This window comes from Corvus brachyrhynchos, unplaced genomic scaffold, assembly GCF_000691975.1.
Source record: "Corvus brachyrhynchos isolate BGI_N302 unplaced genomic scaffold, ASM69197v1 scaffold17, whole genome shotgun sequence".
NCBI lineage: Eukaryota > Metazoa > Chordata > Aves > Passeriformes > Corvidae > Corvus > Corvus brachyrhynchos.
In genome coordinates this window covers 3224321-3237830 of record NW_008240046.1, presented here as the reverse complement: position 1 = coordinate 3237830, position 13510 = coordinate 3224321, and the positions used below count along the sequence as shown (strand labels likewise).

The window sequence follows — 13510 nt, the reverse complement described above, 5'->3', positions numbered from 1 at the left end:
AGCGGGAGAAATGTCTGAGGTGTCGCTGAGGAAACAGCTGGCTCAAGGAGCAGCTGGTATGTCTTCTGGTGAAGCCCCCGAGCAAAAAGAACCAGGGGGCTCTCATGTAACTTAAGAATCTACCCACCTGGGCCCATAACGGCGGTTTCTCTATTTTTTCCCCTTATGCTCGGCAGAGGAAAATGTTATTCTTTACACATCTCTCTCCCAGACCTGCTCCTCGTCCTCTTCCCCCCTCCCCCTGGAGACGCTGGTACCTCCTCACACGGGGCCTGGGGAACTTGCAGGCCCAGGAACAGGTAACTTACGGGGAACAGTGAAAGGAACTGCTTATTTTCACGGATTCTGCTACAGTATTTTAAAAGTAGAGTAAAAGGCAAAGGTCACCCCAGTCTAATAGGCATTTTATCGCAGAAGCAAACACGGGCACCCACAGATGTTGCTTCTGTTCTGAAGTAGGGTAACTGACCATAACTTCTAACCTGAGGTGTGTAACATAAGGTATGCTATCGAAGAGCATAGATAGATTTTCAGAGGGGAACATGAGATTGCATTTTGAACTGTTGTTTATTCAGGAACCAGAGGCTTTCAAGACATTAAGGTTTACAGAAACATTTTCTAGGGCCCCATTTTAACGGTGCAGTGCAGGACAACGTACAACATAGACATTTATCTCAACAAATGTCAGCTTCTGGTAGGGCTGTTTTCTGCAAGTGCTGTTCATTTATCTCCATTAGTATACACAGCATTTTGACTCATATGCACAATAAAGAAAGTATAGGCCCAAGCAACAAAAAAATAAATAAATTTTAAAAATCTGTCAACTATATACAGATGCATATAGTCCTTTTAATGTGTTTACTCTTCCCCTGTAGTTTGACTGGGAAAAGTTCATTTTTCTGCAAAAATGTTGTACCATGTGCATCTGTTCATCAAATTAGTTCTTTTTCAGATTAAAACTTTTAAATGTATTACACAATCCAGTTTTTCAGCTGAGGTTTTCAGTACATTTATGAAAAGGACCATTTTGCAGTAGGCCTGGTTTCTTTTTAATGACTTACAGTGTGATCTTGGACCTTCATCTTGAGAATAATTTAGACATCCAAGTTCCACTGATGTGTCTTAAATTCCTTTTGAGGAGGTAGGTCACGACTTTTCTGTGCCATTGGCTCTCACCAACAAAGAAAGGATAATAACTCTTTTTTCCCTCTTAGATGAAAGTTAGGTTTATAGAGTGCTGAGCAACTATGAGTACTATAGACAAAAATAATACAGGTAGTACATAAAATCTCCAGGTTAAATCCTTCATGTCTTTTCAGGCAGCTCATAGAAAGAAGCTAAGCTCCCAATATTCAGATTTTGCTCTGAATGGAGTGGAAAACATGACCTTTATCAAGTGTCAAAATCCTTTGTGTTCCTGTGAGTATGCTTTTATGTTATAGGTAGTAGACATCCAGTAACAGCCATGGTAAAGGGCAGTGATTTTGCCTGTTTGTAACTAGGTTCATTTCCATGTGCTCATTTGGATTACGAATGTCAGAGCCTGTTACTGCAAAAATGAAATTAATATGAATTACTGTATCTCTTTTCCTTGGTATACCGTATTCCTTTCCCTTGTCCTTAAATAGGCATTTTTCACTTACCTCACAACTGTTTCATATTCACCATATACTGTGTTAATTTTCTCTTTGCTGAAAGACAGATATAAAAAGGCTTTTTGGCTGGTAGAACAGAGTAGTGGTGAGTTTTGCCAGGATCAAAATCTACATAAAAATCAGTACCTTACATAATCAGCATGCTGGGAGTATCATTTATACCTCCTATACTGTTCTGTAATTTATTATATTTTACTATTTTACAGAAGAATCTACAGGGTTTTAGGGTAGAACAGGACCATAGACTTCGAATAGGTGTTTTGGGGGTTGGTTTGGCTTGGGGGGAACGGGGGTGTTGGGTTGGTTGGTTTGTCTGTTGTTTTATTTTTGCTTTATTAAAAAAGAAAATTCTTAGACAAAAAATGAGAACATAGCCTCTTTGTGTGATTTCAGTGACTTCCATGTCTGACTCCCTAATGTATTTTATGGTATGTTGATAATAAACCCCTGAATTAAGTTCTCATTAGTCTTTTGCCCTTAGGAAAATCCATACACAAAATGTACAGCTGTAGTCCATTGAATATAGCTCATTTTTTGAATTTAAAAAATTTGTAGTATATATGATTTCAGGAGATAGTTCTTTCATTGATCCTATCATCATTTTAGTCTCATACTGAACAGTTCTTTCAACATCAGCTTTTACAAGCTGGCTGCAGATTGGTTTATGCTTTTGCCCATTGGTGTTGATCACAACTAATAGAGTGGGAGATACTCAGAATTGTATCTGTGCATTGTTTATTATGCTTGGCATATTATTTTGAAATACTTCTGGAAGTGGGAGCAGATGATACGGTGTATTAAATGAAGTTCAAACTACGTAAGATTATTGCAGGAGGAAAGTTGAGAGGATCAGTGCCTATAATGTAAGGTCAGTGGTTGTAAGGCCTCAGCCCAAGTTCTCAATATGGAAAGACTAACAATATTCGCTAGCCAGTGCTAGGATAACCAAACATCCTAAACACCGTGTCATTTCCCATGTAAGATGGGAAGTACTGTCTGTCATGCAACCTATATGTAGGAAACAGCTCCCCACATTTTCATGGAAAAGTGGCTATGGTTCATGCAAACTTTGTGTGCATTGGACTCACTTGCTGTACATCCAGTATAGTCACCATGTGTATGGTTCTTCTCTCTCTCAGACTATGGATGCCCCTAGCCCCAGAGTACTGATTGGGGACTCCAAGATGCTTATGACAGCACTAAGTATGATTTACTTTCTGTTCAAGTTAAGATTCTTGGTGATCTTTTTCTCATTTCAATATTTTCCTAATTTTATTCTTTTCATATCAATAGGACATTTTTCTAGTAGAATTACTTAGAGAAAATTTGGAATTATTGAGATTGTCCCCTGTGATTAGAGGAAAATGAGGTTTTTGAAACAATAACTTTCCAGTATGCAGAATTCTATTCCTCTTTTACTGTTTTATGTCTTGCATAACAAAACTACCACCTCCTCATCTTGGCTTCTTTAGTTTAGAAAAATCAAAAATGTCAGGCTTGATCTTCTCTCATTGTTGCTGGAGGATTACTTATTGGAGAGGAAAGCTATCTCAAGAGATATGTATATTGATTTCAGTCCTTTTAGAAACGGGTTGAACTTGTAGCATTTTTAATTCTTATTTTATTTATTTCATGGGATATCCATATAAGGATTAACTTTACAGGCTTTGTTAGTATTAGATTATATGCACTTTGCATTTAAATGTTTGTATGCTCATTTATAATAATGCTTTATTTTTTAAAAAGGCAACAAATAATATTCATATAACTAGGTTATTTTTAAATTTAACCTTCGTTTTCCACGAAAGGTAGACTATAGCTCTCTATGATCCCAGCTTTTAACAGAAAAATGCAGAAATTGTCTTTTTTATCTGCGTATCATTCAGCCCATTTCAGAGACTAAGAATAAATTTAGCCAGCACGTTTATTGTCTGTCATATTGTGTTCCTATTGTGGCAGCGTCTGGATGATTCAACTTATCCTGGAGATTAGCGTTATCACAAAAATAACTAACTGGTCGTGCAAGTTGACCGAGTTCTAAGATGTCATCTTAACTTTCCTGTTCCTCCTATAGGTGTCCATGTCCGGTTGCGTGGCCAGGTGTAAGAGTGCCCTCTCCTGGGTGGAACAGGGCAGTTTGCCTTGTTCGACTGAGACGGATCCCTCTGTTGGGAAGCTTTCTTTGCCTTACAAATAACTCATGTTACTGTCACTGCCTTGTCCAGCCGTACCTGTAGGAGTTCTGTAGGCAGAAATGCCAAAACCAGTAGAACAGAAATTGTTTGGTGTTCAGGAAGAGAGAGGAAGTATTCACTCAAGATGCCTGCACTTACCAAATTATAGTTTTCATGTCATTAGCAGATTAAATATATATGCATTAAAAGGCAGTAAGGGTTCTAACTAAATATTAGAGTGATGTGAAGTCACTCAGGTTGAATTCATATGATGCAATTCATCTGAATTAGTGGAGTTAGATCATAGTTTCATAGAAAGGTACAAAAGGGAGTTAGAGCTGCCTTAAAAGGCCAGCTGGATAGCTTTTCCTGGCCAGCTGGACATTACCTTCTCCTCATGGCCTTAGGATTTGTGACTGAATAAAAAATGCTACTATTTTAATGACTGTAGGGGCTAAATTCAGATCCAGACTGATACTCAGAAAACCTCTATTTTATAAAAGTCATCAGGACTGAAGTATATCAGTCTTTTAGCTAGAAGCTTAAATTTGTTGTTCAGTGCAGTGGTAGCTAGGGAAGTGCTTAAATGCAGCAAGTAAGTTAGAGAGAAGATAAAATGGCATTAATATTTTGAAGTGATTGTTTGAGGGTGGAGTTAGAGTTGCTCATTAGGAGATCTGAGTTTGGAATTAGAACTAGAGCAGCAAATAATTGTGAAGCAGTAATTGAATGAATTTGGGAATCCAGAATAAATGAAAGATAAACCCACTTCCTTTGGTAGTGGTCTTTAATTGCTAAAATATTTTCATGTTCCTAACAATGTAGATAAGCAGACTGCTAGGAAGCTCACTTTGTATAAGTGGTCCAACTGCCATCATATATATCAAATTTGTGTCTCTGGGATGGTTCCACCTGGCTTTCTGTATTTTCGTTTGAGCAGATAGGCATCACTTAATTCAGGGAGTGTATGTTGCAAACTCATCTCCTAAATCACTGCTGCATCTTCTCGGGAGAAAAGGATGAGACTGGACACCTTTCCTCTTAATGTACATAACCTGAGACATAGAGCCATCAATGCAGGCTGCAGAGATGGATTAAGCTCCTGCAGGCAATAGTCTTATGAAGTACATGTGGTCCCACCTCAAAAAAGGTTTCCAGCTGTAAGAGAATATGGATTAAAGATGTATGAATAACCACGGTGTAATACAAGAATATGTGCAATAAAATGAGAAATCTACTAGAAGCCAAGCCACAGAGACAACATACTCCAGCATACTTTACATATCAATTGTTAAGAATTCCTTCAATGATCTCTCTGTTTTGTAAAGCATGAGACTTTTTAGGGATCCTGAAAGGTTGGACTAATAAAAAAACAATCTGGAGCTCTTGAATTCAGCTATTATTGCTTGGTCCAGCAATTTTTGATTCTGAGGGTTTTGGAAAATTGTATCTAGAATTTGAACTTACTTCTAATGATGGCCATTTTGCTAAACTACAGTATAATCTGTCATGATGGGCACCAAATCCACAACTGATGGAAGTCTTTTGGAACCGTCTACAACAAAAATTTACAAAATAGTGAAGTTTGTCAGAGATCATCCAGAAAGAGCTCAGCTGTGACAGATGGATAATTTATCAGGCTCTGTTGTTGTAGATATGTTGATACCATCCTAAAATAGCTGCATTTTGGAGATTAGAACAATTTTGTATTAGGAAAAACATCCCAATTTTTCTATTGATCTTATTACAGTAGAATAATAATTTAGAGTTAAATCCTTAAGTCTAAATCCCTAGTCAGTGTTTGCACCACAGGTCTGTAAAAAAAAGTTAATTGAACAGCATTTGAAATCATAGAAACCAGTAAGGATCTGTTCAAGAATAGAAGTCAAGACAATCAGATTTGTTATTTTCCTAACCTGATTGTCTTCAGTTTGTCCATGTGGCTAGCAAGAACAGAGCACCTGGAAACTTACTAGAGAAAACTGAGAATAAAGTTAGTTTAAACAAACAAGGCTCAAATAGTGTTCTGTATTGAGTAATGTACAGTTTCCCTGAACACAGCAGATACAAGCCATTTCTCTGGTCTGTGGATTTCTGCCAGGCATGCAATGTTTCACAGAACAGTATCTAGAAAATCCCTGCTATTCTGTGTGTCTTTCTTTTCAGTAATAGCATATGCCTTTGTTTAGGTGGAAGATCTAGTTCAGATGTAAGGGGTTTCTTGTCTTGAACATTCTTCTCAAATGAAAGCTAGTAATTATAGCTGTTTCAGTGAAGTATTATCCATCTCATAAAAATCCCTGTTACAGCTTTCCCATCTTTCTGACAGTGCAAAAAGATCACATGGTGAATTGGAACTAGCTTTTAAAGGCAGTATTCTTGACTGTGTCTTTCTTTCTCCTTGCTTAGTCATACTGGGAAATATTCAGGCATGCTGTACGATTGTCTCTCAAGATTTTGCAGATTCTAATTCTTAGTCCTAGGCATGTTATGACATTACGCTGTTGGTCCCTTCCCCAAATACAGACCAGACATAAAAGATATTAACACTTCCTGCAGACATATTTATAGGTGCCATACTATATCATATTATCACTCATTCCAAATAATTTTACTCCCACAGAAATTGCAGTGAGAATGCTTTACAGGTGTATCTGCTCCTGGGTTCCCTCTTAAGCGGCACAGTATCACAGAATCACAGCAGGGTCAAGGTTGAAAGGGACCTTTTGAGATCGTCTAGTCCACCTTTCCTGTCAAAGCGGGGTCAGCCAGAGCAGGTTGCCTCGCCAGGACCATGTCCATTTGAATATATTTATGGATATGAGACACCGCAGCCTTTGTGGGCAGCCTCTACCAGTGGTCAGTTGGCATCAGAATAAAGAAATGTTTTCATATGTTTAGCTCTTGTCCTGTCACTGGGCACCATTTTGAAGGGACTGGCTCAGTATTTTCTCTACAGAGGAGTTAGGCTTCTGCTATAATACAGCTTTGGCTTCCAGTCTTTCCATTCTTCTTTTTCAGTAATTACCTTCAGTTTTAGAGATGTCATCTATGTCTAATAATTGCCTTAGTAGCTTAACAAAATGTAACCACAATAACCTGTTTAAACACCAAAAATGTAAATTCGTATTTTCAAACACCAAAATGGTTTCCCTCAATCTGTATGGTGTTTTTGCAAAATTTATGAACTGTGAGTTCAGTTGAATTATAGAATGGTTTGGGTTGGAAGGTACCTTAAAGATCACCTACTTCCAACCCCCTGTCATGGGTGACACTTTCCACTAGACCAGGTTACTCAGGGCCCTATTCAACCTGGCCTTGAGCACTTCCAGGGATGTGGCAGCCACAGCTTCTCTGGGCAACCTGTTCCAGTGCTTTACCACCCTCACAGTAAAAATTTCATCCTAATAAACCCATTGTAAAAAGTCTCTCCAGCCTTCTTGTAGGCCCCTTTTAGGTACTGGAAGGACACAATAAAGTCTCCCCCGAGCTTTCTCCAAACTGAACAGCTCTCAGCTGTTCCTCATAGGAGAGGTGCTCCATCATCTTCGTGTCTCTCCTTTGGACTCATTCCATCAGGTCCATGTCCTTCTTATGTTGGGGGACCCAAAGCTGGATGCAGCACTCCCGGTGGGGTCTCAGAAGAGCACAGTAGAGGGGATGAGTCATGTCCCTTGACCTACAGACCACACTTTTGATGCAGCCCAGGATACAATTGGCTTTATGGGCTGCAAGCGCATGTTGCTGGGTCAAGTCCAGACTCTCATCCACTGGCACTCCCAAGTCCTTCTCAGCAGAGCTGCTCTCAATCCATTCTCCTCCCAGCCTGTATTTGTCCCTGGGATTGCCTTAATCTATGTGCAGGACCTTGCACTCAGCCTTGTTGAACTTCATGAGGTTTGCACAGACCCACCTTTCAAGTCTCTCAAGGCCCCTCAGGATGACACCCCTTCTCTCCAGTGTGTTGTTCGCACCACTCAGTTTGGTGTTGTCAGCAAACTTGCTGAGGGTATACTACAGAATTCTTTTTTCCTGACCAGACAGTGTTGTCAAGTTCTGTAAAGCCGAATTTTCTTTCTTATACTAAACCACTTGTAGGGTTTACAACTCCTCTTCAACAGGTGTGACATACTACAGCAAACATCCAGCTGCATCATACCACATCCTCAAACAAAATTTGCTTAAGAGCAAATGTGCACAAGTTAAAACCCTTGCATTTTGTCTATACAGATCTTGCCCAGCTGAGAGAGCAGTCATTTCTTGTACACTTGTCAATACTCATGTTCTCATATCCGAAGTAAAAGGTATGGTGGAATGTGCTACAGAAACCAGAGTATTGCTTACAGTGATAATAGATGGGATTCTTTTCCAACAATGTGATTTAGTTCTCTGTAGTCCATACAGAGATGCTGCCGCGTTTTATGTGGTAAAATACTGATCTCCAAGCACTGACTGGCAGAGTAATGCCTTTTGATACACCTCCTCAGCAACATGTGAAATGTCTTCTCTTTTTGTCATATCTTTTTTCTTAGTAAATAATGCCTTGTTTTTTAATGGATGGTTACTCTTAAATTTCAGTCATATACCAAGTGATACTAACTGCAAACTGTGTATATCCATTTCAGATCAAAGTAATTCTCAGTTCATGACCAGAAAATTTCAACTCATTGCTGCTTCTTTGTTATATGTAGTAAAGTGTTTACTTCAAAAAATCCTTTGGGACCTTGTTTTCATTTTTTCTCATATTTTTTTCTGCACCTGATATCAAATCTGCTTGCTTGCATTTTAGGTTGTGGTTTGTCTGTTAGATATGGCTTCTTCTATTAGGCATTCACTTGGAAAGAAACAGGGATTAATTTTTATTTCAAGTCTGTGAGAACTGTAACAGTTGAGGGCTCTGACTCATGTTCGGAGGCATTTTGAGACTAAATGCTGAAATGGCTCGGAACATAGAGGGTGACATGAGATGTGTTTTTCCCGAGTGGCAGCAGTTTTCAGATTAATATAGCAATGTTAGCTGCTGGTAAATTTATGGCTGCAGATAGCTTATGTGAACTACAGTTGCTTATGAAGCAGTTCATTCTGTTCTTTGTGAGGAAGCCACCACAATTTTGCAGCTGCTATTATGATTTCTGCTCCAGAGGAAAAACAATTTTTTAAGGTTATACCAGTGTTGGTTCATTTAGACCACATTTTTAGAGGGGATTGCCCAAAGTAATTGCAAAAGAATGTTCCCAACACTGATTGGATAATTATCAATGTAATTTAGTGGACTATTAACTTATGTGGTTACTGAGAACTTACTATTCTAATATTACAAAACCATTTCAGCCTAATTCAGATGGTGTATCTTTACCAGTGAGTGTTATCATTAACAGTTTGGTGGCTCAGGACTTAATCCTCTATTTCTAAATTGCTTTTTGCAAACCTGACCTTGTAAGTGTCCCAATTGACCTGCTTGCATTTCATAGTAAATCTAAATTACTAGTCGATATTCTAGTTAAGTATAACATAATCCTTGTCATCCCCTCAACTTCAGATTTCCTTCATCTGTTTCCTAGTTTGGAAAACTTCACCAGGCAGCTGTGGTCTGGCAGCATTGCAGCAATCCTTTGTGGTCATTTTCCCTGGACTGCGGCTAATTGATCACAAAAGTCTGTTGGTGTGTGGATGCTTCAGAAGCACAAATGATCCTCCATAGGTCCTCTGACAATTTCAATGGACGTTCTTGTTTACACTGAGCCATATTTTTTCTGTGAGTTTTGACGATTGTGGTTGAGTGTTCATTAAGTTTATATCTGCACATCAGCACAAAATCTGGCAGTAAAAATTTGGTTCAGTGGTGATTACATGAGAAATATCTGTTAATTTAACATAAGTACACAATATAGACTTTGTGCCGACCAATTCACAGGCTTGCTGCCTAGTGTCCCAAAGTGTTTTTCAGTTCTCCAGAGCTTTGTGAGGTGCCAGCCCAGCTGAATTCTAGGAATGCTTGCAGGCAACTTTTCTAAGAACTTGGCTTCTTTTTCCAAAATTAGATTTCCATTTCCAAAAATCCCAGTGTTGCTGCCAAAAGGCCTCTCTTACCTTGCTACAACAAGGGTAGTTAATAATCTTTTCCTTTCCACTTCCTAGGTGCCATTTTCAGACCATTTTGCAGACCTCTTCCAAATGGCTCATTGGTATCAAAATTTGCAGCAGAGTTTTCTGCAGATTTCTTCTAGGAATAGCGTTATCTACTCATTATGAACTTCATACAAGAAAAGAGGGAGCAGACAGAAAAGGAGTTGCATTAAGAGAAGTTGCCCCATTTCTAGGTCATTTTTCAGATCTCCTGAAACTGCATGAATTGCAGATGAAGAATATCCACTCCACAGAGTATCTGGATGTCAGTGATACAATGCCTAGTGACATGACTTATGCAGCAAAGATGAGAACATCAGCAGAAAAAGAACTTCAGAATAGGAAAAGTAACATTCTTCAGTGTCTGTAAACAAGCTCATTCATTATTTGGCAAGTTAGATCACCAACGTGACTCCTACTTTTCCATTGCCTACTGGGGTAGAAAAGTTGAAAGCTAGCACTGTGATGTGGAATGTGACACCTGCCTGTTGCTTCACAAAATGCTCAACCCACACTACTTTGAGATGATGGACATAGAGAATGTCATAGTAAGTTTTGCTCAACTTCCACCCTCCTCCATTGTACAGGGTTTTGGTGGAAGGAATATTACCACCCTCCGCCCTTTAAGCAGAGTTGTCTTCATAGTTTTAGCTTGGCAGTGGGCATCACAATTCTTCTAGTGTGCCAAAATCAGGGGATTCACTATTCTGACCTTGTTACTAGCTGATTTTGAATGCATCTCATGCCTTTGTTCATAAAGTAGTGTAAGTCATCACTGTTTTCATCATAGTTTGACTGCCAGAACAGAGACTTCATAGTGAGTCTGAAAACAGCCTCCATATCAGGATCTTGTTTTACTGCTGTATTGTGCACTAAATTTGTGTGTGTAAGGGGAAGCAGATGGCTGAAGCCTGGGAGTAGGAAGCTGAGATAGAATCAGTGCCTGCAATGGCTTGTTCATTTGCCCGTGGGAACCAGGAGGGCCAAATTCTGAGGGATGCTCTGGCAGAATGTTTTATGTAAAATACCCAGCTACTTCTGCTTACGTGTACATTCTTGCTGATTTGAAAGCAATAAGCTTATGCATTGTTTCTCTTGTTCCTGGTCTCTTCTTTCTGTGGTTCCTGTTGCCTGCCCCTCTTCCTTGACAGTTCATCCTCTGAAGTTTCATACATGAGGATAACCCTTTCACAAATCCATCCTTCATTAGGCCCATCAGCTTCCCTTATTCCAAGAATGCCAGTGGAAACATATGTTGAACAAAGAAAAATAATCAGGACAATAATTGCTATTTTGCTGTCAAAAAGTGCGAATAATGCAGAATACTGAAAAACCCTCAGCTTTTCACTGAGACCAGTTATGTAAAACTATTTCCAGATATGCTGAGCTTTTCAGTAACAATATGGGGTGAAGAAATGAGAGTAGGAAGAGGTAGTTGTATCTCATCTAGGGGTGCTCTGGCCAGCCAGGTAGTGCTGCTTGCACACCTCTTCAAGACACAATTTCAAGACATTACCAGACATAATGCAAGTACCTGGATGGGATGATGTGAGAAATGAGCCAGAAAGATGTGATGTGCTGAGGTTTGAGGAGGCTGCATTTAATTCAAAGTGAGGAAGACATCCCAGCTCTAGTTGTAAGTGCCATCATTGCATACTGCTTTCTTGTAGATCACTCAGTTGTCATCACCATCAATTCCTGCCTCTCCTATATAGACTCTTTGCAGGCTCATATTATTTCTGACAAGGCATCTCATGCTGCTGGTCCAGCTCACTTAGTCTTGCCCTTCTAGTTCTAGGATTGTTCAAATTCAGTTCTCCAAGAATCAATCACTGAGATTCTCTTCTCAATTTCCATGGTTGCTCCAAGAATGCCTGCTATCATTTCAGCAATTTCTGTTTGACTTTGTCCAAGCCCTGCCTCAGCATGGCAGGAGAAACCTTCCTCTCTGCTATTGTGTAGTTAGCATTGCTCTCCTCTCTTGTTTGAGCCAGGACTAATGGTAAGCTGTGTCTGGTTTGGGGATTTCAGGATCTCAGATCTGTTTTCTAGAAAATCTGTGTAGGAGGTGTGGGAGACAGACATCCAAGACTGCTTAATGGTGTTGAGAAGCTGCCTTTGCTTGTTTCAAGGGTGGCTTGTTCCTGATGAAGGGTTAGGAGGATGGTTGAGGGAGAGCTGGAAGGACAGATGCAGCTAACAGTTGATCATTCTGCCTATGACTACCATCTGACACCATTGTCTGGATTAGCTTAGTGGTTGGCCAGGACAAAGTATACTTCAAGCCAAGTGTACCTTGATATTGATGATGTTCATGGTTGCAGTCCAAACTCCTGAACAGGCTGTCAAGAAACCTGTTCTCCCAAGAAACATTGTAGGGATATAGTTTCATATTTCCAAATTAAAGATAAATTTTAGCATCCCTAGTGCCTTACCAGAGGCTTAATTCCCTGGATTGAGGTAAAAAAGATGATACAAACTCTGCATAGTTTAGCTTTTTTGTGTGATGGCCTGGCTTTGTGTCAGTGCCTTGCCTCCCTTTTCAGTATTGCTGCTGTTTAGTTGGGTGCTAAGACAAGAGAAAGGGCTGAAACATGGGATCCACAGCAAATCAGGACTGTGTGGCATTGCTAGACAAAGGTAGCCTACCTGCTGCCTCTCAGAAGTGGAATGGATATGTCCAGGGCCAACCCTAACTGAGCAGAGTTAGCTTACCTGCATCTTTCAGAGAGAGGTGGCTCTGCACACCAATGATGGTTGGACATGCAAGGCTGCCAACTGGCAATACATCCAAGACTTGGCAAAGCAACATAGGCTAGACACCCAAAGTTTGAAAAATACTTTCAGGAAAAAAGCTGTTGCCATGAAAGGAGGCTTGAAAACCCCATGACAACTGCAAATAGTAATGAGAACAGCTGTATGTGGGTCATATCAGACAGTACAGCAGTGGTCAGAGGTACCAACCTGAGAGCACTTGCAACTTCTATCCAACCCTCCTTTCTCACTCTAATTACAGTACTGTCCTTGTTTCCTGCCTTGGAGGAGGTAACCCAGCCTTGGAAATACTGTGGGGACAAGATTTTCTTCTCTGTATAATCCCATTCCATTATTGCATGGTATCAGTGTCCTCAAGACAGGATGTGGCCCATCTTTCTGTACTGGGAGCATGACACCCCCTCTCCTTGGCAGACTGAGAGGCCACAATCTGAAATTTTCCTTTATAACTTCATTCACAGCATTTAAATACTTATTTTGATGGATGCTTTAATTGTTCGGAAGCCCGTGAGTCACGAGCTCCTGAACAGGCTTTAGATTTCTAGATGAGAAACTACACTGTAAATTCCCTCGTACTTTGGTGGGGATGGCTGGGCCAAGCAGCCGAAGTGACCGTGTTTGTGACGGGCCGCGGAGCCCTGGCCGCGGGGGCTGTGGCGGACCCGCAGGCACACCTGGCCCCAGAGCAGTTCTGTCCCTGCATCTCTCTGCGCTAACCTACTGGAGCTTTATTTTATGGCCGACGCGTTGCTCAGCACTGCGGCCGCCCGGCACGTCGCG

At 40.2% G+C, this 13510-nt stretch overlaps 1 protein-coding gene across 1 annotated transcript in view; it reads left to right on the top strand.

Moving 5' to 3' along the window:
- The window catches only part of SMIM14 (small integral membrane protein 14), a 55047-nt gene continuing 41537 nt past the window's right edge, over positions 1-13510 (top strand). Inside the window, exon 1 of the mRNA XM_017744315.1 lies at positions 1-299. Within this exon, the coding sequence (XP_017599804.1) occupies positions 183-299 (117 nt within the window). The 5' untranslated portion in view covers positions 1-182. The remainder of the gene's footprint in view (positions 300-13510) is intronic.